Source organism: Opisthorchis viverrini, assembly GCF_000715545.1.
Source record: "Opisthorchis viverrini unplaced genomic scaffold opera_v5_81, whole genome shotgun sequence".
NCBI classification, from domain to species: domain Eukaryota; kingdom Metazoa; phylum Platyhelminthes; class Trematoda; order Opisthorchiida; family Opisthorchiidae; genus Opisthorchis; species Opisthorchis viverrini.
In genome coordinates, this window is record NW_008751736.1 from 437389 (window position 1) to 459102 (window position 21714).

Sequence of the window (21714 nt, forward strand, 5' to 3'; positions counted from 1 at the left end):
TGTGCAGGGGCGAGATGTCTCAAGTGGTTAGAGCGCGAATTTACTTACCGGAGGGCTCGTGGTTCGAACCCGACCTCTGCTTCTCGGCTTCCTCTATCTAGACTTGGGCAACCTGGCATTATCCCAGCCCTGGCGCTTCCCTCTGGTGGCTTGAAAGTTAAGCACCGAAAGAGTACCACAGTTGAACCAGCCCTAACCAGTCTATCAACATAATCGCGCACTTACCGGAACCTGACCAGGTGCCGAACGTCCAATCCGCAAACTTGGAGCATTCAGATCCAAGGTCTTGGCAGCTGAAGAGCTGATGTTGGTTCGGCTTTTCATACCTCCACTCTACGTCCAAAAGCATAATGAAAGGTGCAGACGCCCTGACTATCCCAGCTCGCGTACGACCCTGAACGTCACAACCCAAAATATTATCATACTACATCGACCGTCGTGTGGTTTTATCAGCCGGTCGCTTCACTAGCCCCACAGCAGAGCGGGTAGGCGAACAGATTCTACTGCTAGTGCCTCTTTTCTCAAAATTTCGCATGCTCTGTCTTCCACCCTACCTGACCTCAATATGAATGCTGTCTCTGTGTCATTTTCCTTCCACATTGTCTGATTTGGCGCTTGGGGATGCAAACACCTTGGAGCGCTTGCGATAAGCTAGTACTAGGTCCCCCTCATTCCCCACTCTCTCCTCACTTCAATGTTTCAAATATTATTAGCTTAACTTTGGTTAAACCGTAGTGAAGCGTCGGTGTCAACACCTATGTTATCATCCCTACTAATATGGTGCATTTGTCTTATCCATCGAACAGGCTGAGTTACAAATTAGTTACCTTGAGGTATTTTCTTCCGTAGTAACCACGGTTGATCTCAACCAGATGGCCATAGCTATGGTTGTCGACTGCTGTCCAATAGTTCGTATTCGATTGGTGGCCGGTTTTGTCTCGTCCGCTGTAAACGTGACAAGACAAAGTCGAAACCAGGCCTTTACAATAATGGATTTTCTCACTTTAATGGCCACTATTCATGTGTGCCATGATGGCTTTGCTCTCCCTACCAAGAAAAGTAAAGGAGTTCCTAAGTGATGTGTTCTCCATCACTTTAGCATCACTTTACCACTTAATTACCTGTTTTAGGCTTCCTTCCAAAAAGACTCCCTTCTCTGTCATTCCTCATCTTGCTTTTCTCTGCGCACTTCCGCTCACCTGGTATACGACGATACTTTGGTTCTACCCCTTAACCCTGATTTTATTTGATTCCTCAAATGAGTCATGTCGATTGCAACGGCATTCTTTCTCATCTAAGTCCTCTCGGATCTCCCTCTCCGCTCGCTGTTCTCGGTCCAACCTGTACTCGACCGGACCCATCCACCATCCCCTTACCGCTTTATCCATTCCTTTCGGATACTCTGTCACCAAAATCTCGAGTGAGCTCAGTCGTTGAGGGGCCAACTTATTATCCAGAAGATTCGTGGTTCGAACCAAACTTCGGCATCTCGACTGCAAGTGTCCAGACTCGGACAGCCTGACAGTTTCTTATCTCTTGTGCTTCGTTCGGGTGCCTCAGCAGCTAGGCACCGAAAATGTGACAGCTGAAGGATTGTTACATCAATATTACTAATTTATCATCATCATCGTCATCGACAACACAACATCAGTTTTCTTCACTGATGCTTCACTGCCGCACAACCTCAGTATATCTAAAAGACGCCTACACATCAGGGCACCCGTTCAGACAATCTAGATAGACACTGGAAACAAGAACGCCGCTGATATAGACCACCAAAAGCCCTTCCTGGTCTGCTCATGTCAAACTTCCCCTACTCGTCTTCCCAAGTAAACTGGCCTTCTACTTCATTCTCCCAAGTTATTTAGCAGTGCTTGACGTCTCTACTCCAGAATATCACTGCTATTTTTGGATGGTGCCTCATTTAACTTTTTTCCACATGACTGCATGGAATGTAAGCTTGTATGTTTTATTATTTTTATGGAGCGTCTGTGATCATGAACTCTCCTTCTTTTCGTTACAAAACGTATGTTGATTTATCCTGGCTGTGGCACACTTTCGGCGCATTGCTGTCATGCAAACCGAAAGAAGTATCGGGGTCAAGTTACTGACATGTTGCACCAGCTTAGGCAGGAGCAGTCGAGAATCCAAGGTTTGTTTTCAACCACAAACCTTCGCTTGTTGGCCGCTGAGTCACCCCGAGTTCACAGTATCACGCTTCGAATTCAGTCAGTGCAATGAAGATAGTCAAGAATTTTGTAACCGTTATGTTTTTAGCAGGTATCTTCAGTAGATGGAACTAGGAAAGGGTTTTTATTTTTTATCCTCGTTCAGATCCAACAAGTTTCCGGGAGTTTGCGGATCCGTTGACAAAATATTTCCCTATTATTTAGTTAAACTAGTCCATCTCTTCAAGTCACGATGTGTGCGCATGTTGTGGGATACGTTTTACTTCGTATCCACTTCGTTGAAGTTACGTAATGTGAAGTCATCTCTTGGTCTTCAAAAGCTGAAGCGAAACCGCTAGCACGTGTAGCAGTGTCAGGTGAATTACTCATCTAGATGGCAACGCAGTGCGAATCCGATCACTTTCACCATTTCGAGGTGGAGCTCCACAGGTAACGTCCATCTGCTTACCTGAACTAGCGTAATAGGGTTTTCTTACACGGCTCGGATACAAAGTTGTCCGGCTTCATACCACACAGTTTCAGGAACGGCTGGACGGCAGACTTCCGTACACCTTATGTTTCATCCTGCTATTTAGGAGTTTAAATTTTTCTCGGCCGAAATTTCCAGTCCTTCAACGTGTCTTTTTATCACCTCACAAGGGTACAAACAGTTCAGTTCACTTCATGGACGCATTCGTACAGTTAGGTAGCTTTTGTTCCCCTGATTTGAGGCCTGGTGAATTAACTCCCTATTGGAACCGCAAGTGATAAATACGGATCCATGAATATCTGGTGCTTCGAAATTGGATTGCGATTCGTGTAGTTTTATGGCAAGGAAAAATTGTTATTTGACGGAGAGTGAGCAACCAGCCCCGTATTTTCACCGGCTGAGTGAATTCTCTGTAACATTGTGTAATGCGAAGTTTTATTGTGGTGCCCCCTGGACTTCTTGCTGAAGAAAGCTTGTCCTTCTTCCTACCCTGAGGATGAGGTATCATTTGGTTCTCATTCGGTTTCAACATTAGACGATCCGTGGTTCGAGGCAACCTCTGGCCGTTCAATCGCCCTTGTCCATGCCTGGACAACCCGGAAATATTTCATTCTTCCTTTCTCTTCCAATTTGCGTAGCAGCTATGCGTTCCAAGCTTGAACGACTTGATTCTACCGAGGCACTTTTTTCCTTACTTTTTCCACAGCATATACACACAAATCCCCACCGCATCTGATGGTTCGTCTGTTCTGGAGACGGAAACGGACCCTATATATCTGCTTTGCACTAGTCGGATCGATATTCTTGTTCTCCCAGTTCCATACCAATGTGCCTTCAGCAGTGGTACACACGATACCGAAACCTGTCCACAAACCAATCGGTGGGGAAGTGATGGGAGATCATGATGTACCGCATGCTCCCCCTCCGGTTCATCAACCAGAAGCTGTACAAAAAATGAAACAACAGGATCAAAATATTCCACCGGTTGCACTCCCTGTGCTTCCCGCCCCTCAGTCTATCATAGAGAAGATGAATCTCACACCTCAGTATCCCCCGGAAAAGAGTACTGCAGATTCTGTTGGTCCCGGTAGGTCGATCCATCTAAGCAGTATTCGGGCGTTCATCACGGATCGCTCCGCTTGCACATGTCTTTATCTTTACTCCATCCTCACGATTGACCTACTGAGCAACATCCACTCCGGTTTCCAAGTAGATCTCGCTTGTTTACCAGCTGCGTCCATTGTCAGTATAACTTTGCTTTTATAGTAAATTAGACTGCTGTATTCCTTCTTCCGTATCTTGGGAACCTCGCTGCACAGTTTGTTTCATTTTCAACATGCGATAGAGATTTTTCTGTCTAGATCATCTTGATGCAAAGCAGCCTAATGAATATCGAGGTTAGATGGATCTTTCCTAAAACCAGTCGAACGGGCCAACATGGCAATGCTGGAAAATCTACGAAATAGCTCAGTGGTTAGAGTGTGAATTTGCTGACCGGAAGGTCCGTCGTTCGAACCCGAGCACTGCATCTCGACTTTTCTTGTCTAGGCTTGGACAGCCAAGCAGTATCCCAACCCTCATGCCTCCTTCGGGTGGCATGGCATGTAGGCACCGAAAGGACGCTACAACTGAACGATTATTACTATTAGTGACCTGACAACGAAGGGTGAAAACGCTAGCCGGTAAACTGGATTGGGTCGATAGCTGCCGCTAATCCCCTAGATGGGGACTCAAAAACTCGCCTCATCAGTGGTTAATGACACTGGTAGACATGGCTCAGTTGTGCAGTCGGCGGCGCTCCTGCAGCAAAGCTAACGTCCTCAGTGCATGTTAGTCTGGTTTCCCCTTTCACCAGATCAATATATAGTGCGACCCGACTCGTACTATTGCCTCCAGAGCGAGATATCCCTGAATCGTAAGGGACTTGCGTATCAGACTACAGTGTGGGGTGCTTTCTTGTATGGCAGCGAGACTTGACCTGTTCAAGCCTCGGAACTCAGACGTCTTTAGGTGGTCAACAATCGTCGTCTCAGAACCATGTATTGTGTGGGTCGGTGTCAATGAATCCTCAACGAGGCAATTAGAAAGCGAGTTTTCGGTTGTCAAACGGGAGCTTCTATTGAAGAGTGTGTCCAGAACCAAAAATCTGCGTTCGCTATGCCATTTATTGCTCATGCCGAACCATCGTTTGCCGAAGAAATTGCTGTTTTCCATACCCAATTCAGAGTGACGGAAGCAGAGAAGTGGTCAACCCTTGAGGTGGCAGAGAGGTATGAGATAGATTGCGAAACGTTGGTGTTACTCGCTTTCCAGGATGCGAACCACGAGATCCCCACTGGTTGGAGACGCTGCACGTTGTGGCTGTTAGTCGATGTCAGTGGCGTTCTTTTTGTCAGTTTCTACCCAGGTTGTCTGAGTGAGTGTCCGGACTGGTTTTAGCAAGCTAGCACTAAGTTTATTCCTTATTTACCTTTATTCTCTTCGTCACAATAAGACTCAAATTAATCGTGGTTGTACATCAGTGCTGAACGCTTACGTCATGCTATCGATGATGATGAGGTGAGATGGCCCAAATGGTCGTAGAGCGGATTTATTGACTGGAGCGTCCGTGGTTCGAACCCGACCTCTGCTGCTCGACTTTCCTTGTCTAGGCTTGGACAACCTGGCGGTATCCCAGCCCTCGTGCAACCTTCGGGCGGCATGGCAGTTAGGCACCGAAAGAGTGCTACAGCTGAACGAGTTTTTAACGATGATGACGAGGATGGTGAGCTTCAAATGCTAGAATTTCGCAGTGGCCGAAACTGTAGCAGCTGGAACCAACGTATTCTTGGTACATAGTTTACAACTGATAGGCTGAAGTGAACTAAACTGGCCTGTTTGAAGAAGACTCAGCCCCATGAAAAGGTCTCTGTTGCTTCATTTGATATGACTGTAGTTGTGTAGCATATTCTGGACACTCCTTATGACGCGCAAAAATCTGCGTTCCCCGATCTCATGGCCGACTAATGGCTCTCCTTGCTCTCCTTAACTAAAGATACTGGCTGGGATATGATGTTGACTCTTTGTTTTGACTGAATAATTTCCTGCTCCGCGAGATGGTTCAGTGGTTAGAGTTTTTTACTGACGGGAATGTCCGTGTTTCGAACCCAACCTGGGCAACCTGACAGTATCTCAACCCTCGTCCTTCCTTCGGGTGACGTTGCATTTTGGCACCAAAAGGGTGTTATAGCAGGACTGATTATCTTTTTATCTTATGCTTCGCTTTACCACGTAGGACCTCCTACAGCTGTTTTGATAGCCCAAAGTATGGATGTGGATCCATCCGATGAGGTTTCGGTCACTACGCTTTTCCTGGTTTGGGCTTTCATCTGTAAGGTTAGCCGGGATAGAATGGGATTTCTCAGTGCCTGCTGGCTTTTGTGGTGGTTGCAACCTTCGTGTTTTGTCCAACTGTAGACCATGTTCAGAGCATTGTCAACTTGCAAACATCCCGGTTGAATAAACAACTAGTTGCCAGTCACGTGTCACTAAGGAGAGATTCATTTGAATATCTTTTGACGGCCAATAAGCGCTTTTTCGTTAATCGCATACAATTTGATGTTCAAGTAGAACGTAAGGTTCATCGAGACTGGGACAATTCGCTTACTCGGTGATTCTGAAGAAGGGCGACACCGGTGGTGAGCCGTTGAAAAGAGTAGTGTGTTCATTTTCGCCCTTTTGGGTCGTATCGCGCGATCAGTAAGATCAAATTATGTACATAGAGCCAATGTGCGCCATGTTTCGGAGCGATTAGGAAAAACAACCATCCAGTCGCTTACGAAACTTCTCCACTTGCCTCACACCCGGTCACTTCTTATCAATATCACTTGTTCATGGTCGTTTTCTTGTTTTCATGTGTTTTTTCCGCATGATCACATCTATTCCCCTGTTTTCCTCTTTTCCGCTGCAATTCACAGGTGAGGGTGGAAAAGCGTATTCTGTGAATCGTGATCAGTTAGGCGAAGATCAAGTGAAATTCGACCAGGGCTGGCAAGATAACGCGTTCAACCAGTATGCTAGTGACAAGATCAGTGTTAGGCGATATTTACCCGACTATCGGGAAGGAGAGTGAGTTGCTACGTATCTTTGTGCACATCCTGTGTTTTCGCATCCGTTTCTGAGCCATTTTGATGCAATAAATCTCGGGCGTTTCTCCCTTACCACCAGGAAGGGGTCTCACTTTTATCAGCGGCTTTATTTGAAGAAACAGGGTTAGCGATAGACAGATTAAGCATACTGTTGTTCTAACGCTTCTGATAAGTTATCAGACAACCTATCTCCCTGCACAGCCTTTTGTAGGTCACGTGACTTAATACCTGTGAGGAGATTTTACCGCGTTGGCTGTATGGAATTCCTGAATCTCATAGTTTTTCTCCAATTTGTGCACGGTCCGACACCGACGGTTGTTCGGATGCCAACCACTACTATTTGTTTGGATGCCTTCTTGAAACAGTCTGCTGATATCATTGTCGTCACCAGTGGACTCTGTAAGCGAAACCAGTGTCTGTCTAAACTGTTACCAGGAGTTGATATGCCGGGCTGAAAAGTGTTGGGGATCTTGTCGGTCGCCGCTGCGGTGAATGGTGTTTTCTCTGACTACCACAGATAATCGGTGGGACTTCGACTTGAATCGCCGAAGCTCACATGTAAAACGGGTCCCTCATCTGATTGTGATCTGCCAGCTATGGTCAGGCGATCGGTTTTCCTGCTTACCACTCACGGATATAGTGCACGGTCGCAAATCGTTTGGCTTGTATTGGGGTTGAACTGCGAGTTTTTGACCGAAAATTCTGACCGGTCTGTATTGCATTTTGGCAGTAGGCCTGCAGAGGTGACAACCATGCAACTACAGCTGGGGAGTTTAATTTTAGGGAAAAACTTTTGCTGGTGTATCTAAATCCGGGTGTCGGTGGCCTTTGCTACTAGACTAATTTCTGCACACCTTTTTTGTCCACATGCGCTTATTGATGGTTAGTCTGAACAGTTCAGAAGTAACGTAGGCAGTTCGGCACCTGGTATCGTTACCAACGGTGGCGCCAAGGAAGGGCCTACTTACTGCACAACGCAGCAAGATAGAGTTCTATGTTGAGTCAATGTCAGTACCTATATAACTGCCTCAGGCTATCCCAATCTGTTGTGTTTTTAGTTTCACAGATAACTGCCTCAGGCTATCCCAATCTGTTGTTTTTTCAGCTTCACAGAAAGCCATTGCGGTTACTTCTTTCTCAGGTCGTCGTCGTTATTTGCCCGGTAACTGGCAAAATTCTGCTACTCAAATGGTCCAGGGTAGATGAATCCCGACGCGTTGTCTGCGGGTCAACAGTTGCCGATTTTCTGTTCGGGGAGGCCATGTCCGTGCCGTCGACTGTCGTGAATTTCCATGTGTAAAAGAACACTAACCTTTCCGTTGTGTTGGTGGGATTTCACCACATTTATAGTGCTCACCTGCGACCAAACTAATTCATAGCGAGAAGTTCGTAAGGAAAGCTCTCCAACCTGGGTCAGTCTATCTACCTTAGAGTGTTTAGCTTCGTTCCCAATGGAACCGGCATCAATCACAAATCTCCTGATACATCTGTTTGGTAGGCAGTCCACGCCAGTCCTTCAGAAAATGCGCTAGCAGGGGGGTACGAATATTTCAGAGTTACGAACCATTAAGGCTTTGAATTTGAGATGCCCAGTTGGAAAATATTGTGACGTTCTATGATGCTGACGGGGAAGACGATCGCGAATCACTTTTTTTCTGGTCGAGTACTTTTTGCTAATATGGATCTGCATCTTGCCATTAACCTAGCACCTCATAGGAGGTCAGATACAAGTCACGTGATCCGTTTGATCAGTTGACTGGAGCAGTATTTCCGGGTGTTCTACAGATCTCAACCCGTTGCACTATTGCGCGACCTTGAATGTCTCCCATTTGTTTCTCCTGGAAAAAAGCAGTGGCGTTGCTAAGGTTTCTTCTCACTAGAGGTTTGATTATCCAGTCACTTAGATGCTTACTTGCGTTTGCGGTGGACTATCTACTAAGGGATCTAGCAGTGTTCCAAAAACCAGCTGTTCCCACTCGAAAAGTCCAAATGGTCTTATTCGGAGTATGCCAAATTGTCATCCACTTTGGCGGTCCATTGCTGTACAGGAGGCCCGTGAAGCTCTTGTTGAGAATGAAGCATTTCCGGTGAACCTCCCTGAATGTGTTTGTGACCTTGAGTTCATTTTCCTTACCGGTAGGAGCATGAGTGTTGAATAGTTGCGTCTCCTGAAGAGGTAAGGGAACGAATTCCCATCACTCATACATTTCTTAGTATGTTTTCACTAAAACTGATAAGAAAAACACTTGCAGGCAGTTGTCTGCCATATATTCGAGCAATTCGTGTGAGACAACAGATGTGGTCCTGGAAACTGGGCAGCAGCAACGTTATTTGGGCTCTTTTTTCATCCGTCCTTACATTTCTTCATTCAATTCAAACCTTTACCAGCACCGTGTTCGTGCTACTTAGAACCAGACAGTGGGAACTAACTTGACACGTGACCAGACCACCTCAGTTTATTACGCTAAGCCCAAGTGAAGCGCACACATCGACCAACGGTAATTGTGTTGCGTAAATGAGCGCTGCTGCTGGGGCGTTTGTTCCACAGGCTCGTGATGAACAAAAGGCAATAGTCCGACTTGACTTGGAGAAAAGCATCCATTTCGGTGCGGCGAAACGTCAGACTCTTTCATTGTGAAAGTACAAAATAAGCTGGTCTCCATAGTATGCAAGGGCAAATCAGGTGGTTTTTCTACCTTGTCACTTCAATTTTCACTGTTTCGTTTGCTGTTTGAAGCTGTTTGTGCCACTTGAAGCCGCCAGTCATGTCTAAACGGTTAGTGGCACCCCTAGACGTCCCCTGGATCGTACACCTTTTTCGGTTGCGCAAAAATACGAAGGGTTTCAGTGCAAATCATGTGGAATCAGGGTTTCCGTTATCACACGATTGGTAAAGGATGGCAATATACTGGGAGTTCATACAATCACCTGAGACCAGGTATGCAGGGCCTCTGATCTCTATGCGTCAGTATGACCATACGACAAATCCAACGTAGATGAAATCGTTGACTTAACGTGCCATCTGAAGATGAGACACCAACTTTGGATGTGTAGGCCGCTGATATATTGTACTCATGCGCAGGCCGCATGCACCTGAATGAGGCCATCTATACGGGGCTACTATGGAGCTAAAACACCTCTCCTCGAAACCTTGCGTCCAGTATACAGGGGCACAGTTCGAGGGAACCCCGTCCTACCAAGCCTCTGTGTGGCCGCTCATTGCTCACTAATTGTCACTGATTGTGAAACGTTTCCTCCGACATCTGACGCTCCAACTCTAAGAGGTAAACATATCTACATTTGAAAACTAGTCAAAAGACAGATTGAAATGTCACAGCATAACACTGAGTTTAGATGTGATCATATGGGGTTACTTCTGGCTTACTTCAAGAAAACAGTGCTTATAAGCTTTCTGAAAACTCTGAAAGCTCCCGACCGGTTTCGCCCTTCTTGGGGCTTGTCAGATAGGCGCAGTCATCGAGGTTCCGTCAAGTTTACGTTCTACTTGGATCCAAATTGCACCAAATTCGCCAAGTACATTCATTTACACATCAGTTTGGTTTTCATGGATGACTCATCCAAATCTCATATGGATTTCTCGTTTGTGAGTCTCAAGTAGGACGAAACCCTGGAAAAGGCCCCAAGGAGGGCGAAACTGTTCTTGGGTTATCCTATCTGACAAGCCCCAAGAAGGGCGAAACTGTTCTTGGGTTACCGAGGAGTTTTTGGAAACCTTATGAATAGTTTCCTCCATGACTGCTATATAGCAAATATTGTGCCAACTGAAACATGAACCAGCCCTTGTACAGCACATTCAGTTGAAGGATATCATAAACGAGATATTCAGTTGAGTCCCCCATTGAAACCGGAATTCATACACAAATGTGTGTATTTGTCGAAATCGGTCTAATTCGGGTTCAAGTAGAACGTAACTCGGGGACTGCGTCTACATAATGGGCCCCAAACAGAACGCAACCTGCATCATAAACGAGATGAGTTTTCGGCAACCTTGTGAGTAGTTTCCTCTATGAAAATATACTGCCAACTGAAATATGATGCGACCTTTTTACAACACGCTAAAGTGATGAAACGATGGGTTCACCTGGGATTTACGTGAGTCCTCGACATGTCCCACAGGATGTACACTGCGATGCACTAATGAAGACTTAACAGTTTGGCTTTTTTTTATTTTTTTACCTTTCCATTCCAAGACCATGTGGAATGAAAAGCGATTCAGTAGAGCGGTGTGCTCCAAGGTCACGCTGTCTCGTTGCATAAAGGGGCTTTTGGATCGAATGTTTTACTGGCCATATCAGTGTGTAAGACCCAGCGCACAATGTCCTGATGAAAAGAAGCAGGCCTTACTGCGGAGCTGTTTATTAGAAAATGCCAACTGAACAATCACAGGTTATTGGACAGAGAAGCAAAACTCTCATATGCAACTTGTTTACAAAGCTGAATATCCATCCTCTCTTTGAACGTGTCTTCCTGAACTTTCCTGGATCTTCATTTTCCGCTTAGTCCTGTGGTGAGTAGAAGCGATCGAGAGGTGGACAGTGTATGGCCTGGCAAGGACGTATGAGAACACTAACCAATACACTTGGGGACCCCGGGACTCATCCAATTACACTCGCAGAAACGGCCCAATCGCAAAGTCGGTGACACCAATCCATCAAAGCTATCGCCTTCAATGCGTTGCTATCCTACCCCCGAACTAACTAAGCATGAGATCACCTCCAAAAATCCACATTGTCCCATTTTCTGGTTATCGAAACTACAGTGGCTGGTTCAATGTGCATGGTACATGGTTTATAGCTGATAAACTGATAGATTAATTCGAGCTCCCGATTATTCAATTTTTCAGGAATCTGTGTGCACCATCGTATTCGCCAGTTACTGGTATGTATTTTTCGGAAGACGCGACGGTCTCGACGATATAGTGTTTATTCAATCGGCTGCGCAAAACTGGTGCTTTTTTGAGCAATAACAGACTATGGTTTTAAAAGTATTTCCACCCCATGGAATGATACGCAGGCGGTCACGGTTAAATGCTTGACGACCGGAATGTGTTTTTTAGAGACGGCCTTTTTAACCCGTTCTTCCTAGCTGGAAGGCAGCATCGCTGTTATATAGATACGGACATTCTGGTTACCCGGAGAAGTAAATTAATGCCCTAACACTCTTATCGCAGACGACAGTAGGAATTCGTCTTTAGGTCACCTCTTGACATGATATCTCCCAGGACGAGTACTCACCGTTCTTCATCAGGTTCGTCACCGCTGGCCTTCATGGCATAGTTGAACCTCGAGAAACGGAGTTTCAACCAGTGTAGCCCGAAAAATCATCGCAGCGCTCAGGTCCGACCGGTAGCAGTTTAGGTTGGGGCCTTTTCCGGTGCCGAAAGTCCTCTCTATCTGGTGGACTTTCACTGCTCACCAAAGCCTGGGCTCTTTGTTATTGAGATTATGTGTGCACCGCCGCAGCCGCTGCCACCTGGTGTAGATTTCTTGGTATCAATGAAGACCAGCGACCAGCAGTCATTTGACTGTATCCGTGAAGTCCGACAGACAGAAACGAACACCGCTAGCATAACGCATTTCACATTTTGCCATGCTTCACGGGGGCCGTAAGGTCGAAAGCATTCAGACGAGTGGAATTTCCTGTTCGATCCACGGGCAAAAGCCAAGCGGATCTTCACCGCCCGTGAAAAGTTCGGTGTATTCCTCGACCACGGACTGTACGGACGGCATGTCACAAGACGGAAGCTTTCGGACACGCAGCTCGCTCACGGCAGCGATTGAATAACCTTCAAGCTTGACTGTGCCATACCTTGCCACCAGTTTTCCCTGCTTTAGGTCAACCACGGAATCTGTGCTCTTGAGAAAACCTGCCGCCTAGTATCGTCCACTCTATGTCCGGGCTGATCGGGAACGCGTGATTCGCGGACTTGTCACCTAGGCATTCACAATCCGTCAATCTTCCGTCGATATCCACCCACAGCTCTCACGGCTAGCGCGCACGGTGTGCATTTAGCTTGGTTCCCTTACCGCCTCAGCGACACCCCTGGTCCTGTGTCAATCAAGCACAGCCCCCTCTTCCGTCTCGGCCGTCTCGATAATGGCCTGTATGGTATCCTGCCACTGCGCTTATCGCAACCCACCCAGGAAAAGAGGAGCACTCCAAAATTTTATTATTTACAAGTGACCGGGTAGAACGGCATTGATTCCTCCAGTGGCCAGGCCTGTCACACTTGTAGCACCAGCTCTCCCAGCGCGCCTCCGCGATTCCGTCTTTATGGCTGCAAGCTGTTCCGCAAGTTGGTCCACTCTGGTCTGCAATTCGTCGACTGGTGAACCATCTATTTTCTCCTGCGAATGCAACGTGGGCAGTGGTGCCTCAGCCAATTCCCGTGCCAGATGCACCAGCTCCTGCACACTCACCTGGTCAGTTGCCCTTGCCAACCACAACTGGGCACCAAGTGCGGGCTGAACTCCTCCAGTGAACTGGTCAGACAGCAACTGCTGGCACGACACTCCGTCCAATCCCGGCAAAGCCCGATTCAACGATTGCTGCAGGTCGGCGAAGAACACGGTCGGGTCACATTCAAGTGCCATTATGGCCGTTTTGAACCGCCTCATGGCCTCCTGGCGTGTCGAACTACGCTGCAAGAGCTGCCTTCGCGGCGGTCCAGTCCATCTTCCGAGGGCCCTTTCTGGCCGCATCCAGGGTCGCCTTCGCCCAGCCTCTGAGGAGGGTCTTAAGCGCCGCCAACTTACCCGGTCGGTATCCAGTCCAGCAGCCTCCGCAACCTCCTCGAAGTCTGCCAGGAAGGTTCGAACATCCCCATTCTTAAAGGGAGGCGAGATGGACCAAGGGGTTAGAGCGCGAATTTACTGAACGGAAGGTCCGTGGTTCGAATCTGACCTCTGCCTCTCGACTTCTCCTGTCCAGGCTTGGGCAACCTGGCAATATCCGAGCCCTCGTGCTTCCTTCGGATGGCATGGCAGCTAGGCACCGGAAGGGTGTCACAGCTGAACGGTTCTTCTATTCTTAAAGGGTTGTGGCTATGGGATCTTCATCCTTATCCTGGCAAAGGCGCCAAATGAAAGGAAGGCCTTCGCTGTGGACTTATTTATTGGAAAAAACCAAATGAACAGTTACAAATTATTGGGAAGCAAAGCAAAACTCTCATATGCAACTTGTTTACAAAGCTGAATATCCATCCTCTCTTTGAACGTGTCTTCCTGAACTTTCCTGTCATTGACTCAGCTGTTTATTAGAAAATGCCAACTGAACAATCACAGGTTATTGGACAGAGAAGCAAAACTCTCATATGCAACTTGTTTACAAAGCTGAATATCCATCCTCTCTTTGAACGTGTCTTCCTGAACTTTCCTGGATCTTCATTGACTCAAATCATTCGTTGACCAAATCTAAGCAATTGCTACAAAGCGACTCCACGAATTCCGTAATAGATCTCACTTTTCAAGAAACGCAAAGCGGATTTACGGGAAAACATGCTACTCGCATACCCTCAGTCAGTAGTATCACCGTTACACAGTCTCTTACTCTAAATCACTCTTGTACTATTTTGTGGACATTTTTACCAGTCACATTAACTGTTTTCGATTGTTTGTCCCCGTAGGTTCCGGCTTTTCGCCAGCTGGGTCACACGGATGCTCATTTATCAGACGAATGGGCTTACCCTTCGTTAGAATAAATAACGACATTTAGAGCTATCTCTAACTGATCCCTTCCATGCGAGCTCAAGATAGCTCAGCTCGAAATTGCTCACCGGGAGCCCCCTGGTTCGAGCCCAACCGCGGCACCTCGACAACTCGGCTGCTCCTCTGTAGGCTTGGACAACCTGGTTGTATTTCAGCCCTCGTGCTTCTTTCGGATGACAAGGTAACTAGGCACGGCTAGCTCAACGATCCGATCCGCCATAACAAGGGTGATAAACACTCATTTGCAAATTAACTTACTGTTAACGAGAGATACAATTGAAATCCAGTTGAGTCCCACGTTTATCATACTCTTCAACGAAAATGCTGGACCAAGGCTGTCTCATTTTTCTGTTCATTTTTTTTGCTCAGAAAGAGAGAGAGAAACAGAGTAAGGGAGCTAAGCCTTCCTGATGAGCCCCAAGTGTTCTGTGTAGAGTTTCTATTGTCCTCATGAGAATATATGTAGGAGTATTATTGATACCATTCTCCGATTAAAAATGGGATTTTCATGGTTCATTCAACCTATGTTAGGCCCAAACAAGCGCCGCCTACCTCATTGGACGACAGATGAGCACGGACCCCCGGTCAACTCATAAGGACTGTAGTGTGACCAGTGGTTATCATGGGCCGTAGCACAATGTATTTACAAACTATCCTGCATCGTGTAAGCGCTGACTGAAGTTCATGTTGTAGCTATTTGGTAGGTGTGGCTGTCGCAACTCCTTGGGAGAACTAATTGTGATAAGTTGTCCATATGAATTCCTGAAGCCCCTCGAATAGGAAAGTTGCAGATGGAAAACGATTTTTCGTCATAAACTGCGTGTTCACACCTCCCGAGAGAGTGAAGCCAAGTATTTTTCGCATAATCATCTACTCCATGCTGCGGAAACTTGGTCTCTCTGCAGGAAAAATGCATATAATATTTCGACTTTCGGCTATCGACGCTAACTGCTTTCCGCTAACATTCGTATTCTGATCACCAGTGACATCATGTCTTAGAATGTCTAAGAATGGATCTAATGTGCACCCAACACCCGCCGGATATTGAAAGAGCGACTGTCACCCGGAGCAGTCGTTTGTGTATCCCCAGTCAACCTGGAAACGAGGTATCGATGATCCGATCGCGTCACTTGGAGAAATTGACAGATGCGGTCTGCTGGCTCAGGGACCAGGTGTTAACCCTCACCGATGTCCAAACATGGCATCAAGTCGCGGACCATTGCATGCCTGCATCGATAACCTGAACACAGCTCACTCTTGGCGTACCCACTAACCAGTTCTACGCCGTCGGCTCCAAGTTGTTGTCCCCTTTCTAGTCTTCCTCAGTTATCCAACCCAGTTGCTCATAGTCATGGCTGCACATTGGAGATAAGTATGATGGTGCCTCAGAAGTATAGATATATATTTCCTTACTACACTACCAGATGATGTTGAAGTCCTCATTGAGGCAGTGGAGGAGGTGAGGTGCTCCGCCCACCTCAACCGCTGAGTCATCGTAGAGTGACAGATGAAGTCAACGTGAGGTGCTCCGCCCACCTCAACCGCTGAGATGAAGTCAACACGGAGGTGTAAATTGGCTTTAGCACCATCGTTTTGCCTGGGCTACCACTTGTACGTGATCGACTAACAAGCAGCATGATTTTGAAACGTGAGTCTATTGGTAATTGGAGCATGTATGCTTTCACTGGTTTCATTTTGCTCGTAAATGCCCCAGCACCAATGCTTCATAATGGGATCATAATCAAAATTCAAAATGAATTCTTACCGACATCGCAAGCACTCCAGTCGTTAAAAGTGATGGCTTGATCACGCGCTGCGTGCACTAATACACTATTTATCGGTGTTGTTTTCCATGCATTGTCCCGAATTGCGGAGTGGTTGACATGTGACTCGACGGGCGGGTATGAATGAGATTAGAAAAGTCTGAGAAGTAAACACGCGGCCTACCTGTTTGACATTACTAGATGTAGCTGGACTGGATTCATTGTAAACTAAGCCTATGAACAGAGCAGCGCAACATTGGTTCGTAACGCCGACGGTTTGGCTCAAAATTTGTCCATGGAGTGCTCATTCTCAGTCGTCCGTTGAATGAGTTTCTTGATACTGCTTTTGACGGCCTCATTTTCTGCACTTGGAGCTGGGATGTTTTTTTTCGGTTCTGTAGTCATATGCTGGGTAGAGGTGCTTTGGAGTCTTTGACACCGTTAATATGTGCGAGGTTTCCCAGGATCGGACAACAGGAAGCCCTTTGCCCTGGTCTTTATTTGCCACGGGCAATTTTTCGATGAATTCACCCCACCACATCTGCATTTGATGTGATCACTTCACATGTCTTCCAGGGCTTATCGCTCACCTCGTGTAGTTATGACATTAAAGACATCTATCACTGAGGTCAGTTTCGAAACACTGTGACCTTTGTCTGCGTGTCAAAGCACTGCTGAATCGGACAGTAACGGCTTTCTTTCGCTGATACGCAATCGATACGAATCGACTGATATTCGATGTTTATTGATTGTATTGGAGTGGATGGTAGAAAGTCCGCTTCAGTGAGTAGTGCGTTCGACCATGTCTGTGGTTCTTGGAATAAAGACATCGTTCGCTAGCAGTTGCGCAAGCCTCATCAAACAAATGTACGCTGAAATAAACAGAAAGACTGGAAACCTAAGGAAGCGTGATTTTGTGTGTGTTTGTGAGTGCAGTTTTCCATGCCCAACTCAGAGAGGTGGCCAACCCTTACTTGGCAGAAGGAGTATGAAGGAAATCACGAAACGCTTGGGTGCTGTCGGTGCTACTCACCTTCCAGGATGGGGACCGCGTGATCCTCACTGTGCCTGGTTGGAGACACTACAAGATATGGCTGCCAACCGATGTCAGTGTCGATCTTGTTGTCAGTTTCTATCCAGATTGCCTGAGTGAATGTCTGGAGGTGTAGGCACCTCGGAATGATTGTGGTAAGCTAGCACTAAGTCTCTCTCTCTTTTCTTTACAATAAGGCTTTCAAATAAATCATGGTTGTACGGTAGTGAAGCATCGGTGTTGAACACTGATGTCATGCTGTCGATGATGATGATCTATATTGTGTTACATAAGTCTCTGATGAGAACTTTTTCCTGCTTACAAGTACGCATTTGTGGCTCCTTAGGCAAGTGTCCTTCCGACTAGTGAAAAGTTTCAATGGCTCGAAGAATCTCCTGGTACAAAGGGCCGAATTGCAGGATAAGATAACCAGTGCCAGGTACTACCCAGTTGGGGCGCGAATTTACTGACTGGAAGGTCCGTGGTTCGAACCCGACCTCTGCCTCTCAACTTCCCGTGTCTGGGCTTGGGCAACCTGGAAGTATCCCAGCCCTCTTGCAACCTTCGGGTGGCATGGCAGTTAGGCAACGAATGGATGCTGCAGCTGAACGACTGCCCAGTTGGTCAGTCTGTCGAAAAGGATCAGTGCAGTATTGTTCCCCAAAAGGAACCACCTGTAGACACACTGCTCCCCATATGAGTGCATCCAGTTGAGTGTTAGTTTTCGGTGACACCGGATTGAACGTATGTCAGAAATTCAATTTTTCTAACGGTTTATATGCATCACGTCCTTCTATCCGTCTGATCGTGTGGACTCTACGCTCAGCGGATGTGAGAAAGTTGTTAGTGTTTGCTTTGGAAGCATTGGTAGGGTCTAATCGGAACCATTTTTTAATGACACCGGCGGAGATGGTTCAGTCACACTGTCAGTGGTACTCATGCATCAAAGCTCTCGCCTTCGATGCGTAGCTGCCATTTTTACCGCCTCTTCAGAGTGATACGGGATTCGATCTAACTTATCGTGCCGTTGTCTGAAATGCTTGGCTATGTCTCCCATGCTCCTATTTTTTGGCGACGGAAACCTTAGCAACTGGAACCAACGTGCCCTTGGCACACGATTTATAGCTGATAAACTGATCAAACTGACTGAATTGTATTCGAGCAATACACTCATTTGCAAAGCAATTTGGTTTTCACGAGAGAATCAATCTCCCGTTTATGATATTCTACAACCTACAACTGAATGTGCTGCACACAGGCCGCCTCATGTTTCAGTTGGCATGATATTCGAGATATCTTAGTATATTTTCATGAAGGATACTACTCACAAGGTTGCTAAAAACTCTTCGACAGACAACGACCAGTTTCACCCTAATTGGGGCTCATCAGGTAGGCACAGCCCCCGAGTTTCCGTGAACCTTATGTTCTACTCGAACAAGAAGGGCGAAACCGGCCGTGTGCTGTCGAAGAGTTTTCAGCAACCTTGTGAGTAGTTTCTTTCATGACTAAATTGCAGTTATGACTCAGACTTAAATGCCCATTTTGTCCACAGGATCTCATGAATTGCAGTATGCACTCTGCGGCGTTTCTCATCAGGGACTATTCATTATTTCACCAGACACGGGAAGTTCATTTGTTCTACTCGCCGGTTATTTCAGTACATAAGCAGGACATATCACTTCATCAGGGGCCTGTTCAGTTTGAACTCATTGCCTAATGACAGTGGTTGTTGTCTTTTGCAGCTCTCCACCGGTCGCCAACTCTTCCTCAGTAGTACTGGGGGCGAGATGGCTCAGTGGTTGGAGCGCGAATTTACTGACCACAAGGTCCGTGGTTCGAACCCGACCTCTGCCTCTCGACTTCCCCTAGTCTAGTCTTGGGCAACCTGGCACTATCATAGCCCTCGTGCTTCCTTCTGATGGCTGCCATCAAATGATTTATATTTTTCTCATTGGTACCGCATTCGTTCACGACGCTCGATTCCTGATTGTCGATCTTTCTGGATCCCTCATGTCGATCAGGTCATGCTCCCTTTTGGTACAAAGTAACGATTAGCTTCCTGAGGGAACTTAACAAACAAAACCTTACTCAGCATTCAAAAAACCTCCTGGCCCACAATTTTATCAAACTGCCTATGCGACTTCAATGGTACCGGATAAGCAGCACCACTCATACGGTGTGTGTGTGTGTGGTATTTGTGATGATCCACCAAAGAGGCAATGGATTTCGGGATGGTCACTGTCATTTCCCAAAGAGATGTGACCATCTGTTAAACGTCAGCTCAGGCTTGTGCGGACAGAGAGACCTGGTGGAACGAGTAGCATCTGGAAATGGAATAAGCTGATGCAGCTGGGAATGTCCAGAACCTTCCTTATCTGATTGAATACCGACAAAACGGATTGTTGGTGTGCTCATCAAGAACCAGCATCTTAAATGCCAGGCCGAATATTTTGTACAACAGTCTAAATGGCTGTGTAATCTTTTACCTACATCTTTCATTCGATCCGTCAAACCCGACGCCCGGTTTGTCGCTTTTAGCCTCTTCTTTATAGCGGACCGGATGAGCTCTCACTAGTGTTGTTCATAGGTGATGGTGAGTTTACCAAGTTGTTTAAACAAATTTGAAAGTATCAGTGTTGCAATAATCGTGGGCCAATCACTCATTGTACCGTATTGGAAAGGTACGCGCAGTGTGTAATCGGTATGACTTCTGCTAGCTCCATTACTATTGTGACGTCTAACCACAACATGTGAGACACACAAGCCGTGATTGCACTGTGACATAACCAAGGTGTGAGCAATTTTTGCCAATTTGCTTCACCTATGCCGTCACAAATGGGTATCACTAAGATTAACAAGCTGTGAGAGCAGTCCTACTCTGTGGCTGTGAAACTTGGTCTTTCCAATCTGAAGATTTGGGACATTTTTTGGCTATTTGAACATCGTTGTATCCGTCACGAACAGAATGAAACTTACCGTAGTGTGACGGTTTGTGCACCTCAGCGGCCCATTGGGCTATACTGCGGATGTCCCCGCAACACTCACAGAGTCTCTCATACCATGTTGGTCAATGGTTAAAGGTCCGACAAACACGGTCTCCTGGCCGTCCGGGTTGGTGGATGGAACATTTGGTGACTTGTTCAGTAGAAATGGTAATGCATTTGCACTTCCCGCCAACATAGCGTTGCCTTGCGGTTACACTTTTGAGCCAAAGGTTTTGGTTGAGGGCCCTCATCTCCCCGCTGTCTAGGTGTGGGCGCCCTGGCGGTATCCTGGCCCACGTACAACCATGACACTTACAACTAACAATACTCCCATGCCACATCGACCGTCGCGTGTATGACAGTGAGGCATCGGTGTTGAACACTGATGTCATGTTGTCGGTGATAAGGATAATGATGTTGCCTCCGGACTATAACAGGCGTTAATTGATTGCAGCATCCATGATTCGGAAGCAGGTACTAAGTTGTGGGTTGGATTCGCTGGAAAAGTAAAAAATAGTTATTCAGCTGTAGCACTGCTCCAACGCCTAGCTGCCATGTCAGATTGCCCGAGCCCATCAGGGGCAGTCGAGACGCAGAGGTTGGTTTCGAACCACGGACCTTCCGATCCTCTATCTCTGTCTCGAATCGAACGTAAATCTTACAAGATTAAGTTAGTTTACTACGTGTGCCCGTCCATCTTCCTTGTTTTCGTACGGGAAACCCTTGGCGAACGGTCCGCAGAGGACAAACGGTAACGTGATGATGTGAACTGAAAGTTCTGTGGGATCTTCGTGCCTTTTTCGATGTGGTTCACCTGATTCTTCTTGCATGTGTTTAGAAACCCTACAGAACATGGCACGCAAAACAGCTGGCTTGTAGTCACTTCTTAGCTGGATTAGTCAGGTAGCACCTGTTTGTCGGTGTGCGCTGAGCTTGTGTTGTGTGAAGTTTGCAAATACCGTTTTGTCAATTCTCTTGGTGACGCATCGCTTTAGCTTGACGCTTAGATGTATTTGGTTCAATGTTCTGAAGGATCTAGGCACCTCGCTATTGGCGTGATGTTGCTTTTCAATAAGTCCCCAGGATAAACGAGGGATTCAGCCGTGTTCTCAATGAGCCTCCCGTCAAAACCAAACTTGTATGCAAATGAGTACATTTCGCAAACTTCGTGCAATTTGGGTTCACGTAGAACATCAAGTCGACGGAAACTCGGGGACTGCGCCTACCTGACGAGCCCCAAGAAGGCCGAAACCGGTCATGGGCTGTCGGAGAGTTTTGAGCCACCTTATGAGTAGTGTATCACATTACACAATGTATCACGATATCTCGAACCCCGTAGCAACCGAATCTGAGGCAGCCTAGTGTAGCACATTTACTTGCTTAAGACCATCCTAAACGAAAGATTCTGATTATCTCCAGGTG

At 46.7% G+C, this 21714-nt stretch overlaps 1 protein-coding gene across 1 annotated transcript in view; it reads left to right on the forward strand.

Annotated features, from left to right (window-relative positions):
* Nucleotides 1-3364: 3364 nt before the first annotated feature.
* The window catches only part of T265_04698 (hypothetical protein), a gene marked incomplete at both ends in the record, with an annotated part of 99706 nt that continues 81356 nt past the window's right edge, over nt 3365-21714 (forward strand). The window contains 2 exons of the mRNA XM_009169502.1: nt 3365-3745; nt 6615-6765. Of these exons, the coding sequence (XP_009167766.1) occupies nt 3394-3745; nt 6615-6765 (503 nt within the window). The remainder of the gene's footprint in view (nt 3746-6614; nt 6766-21714) is intronic.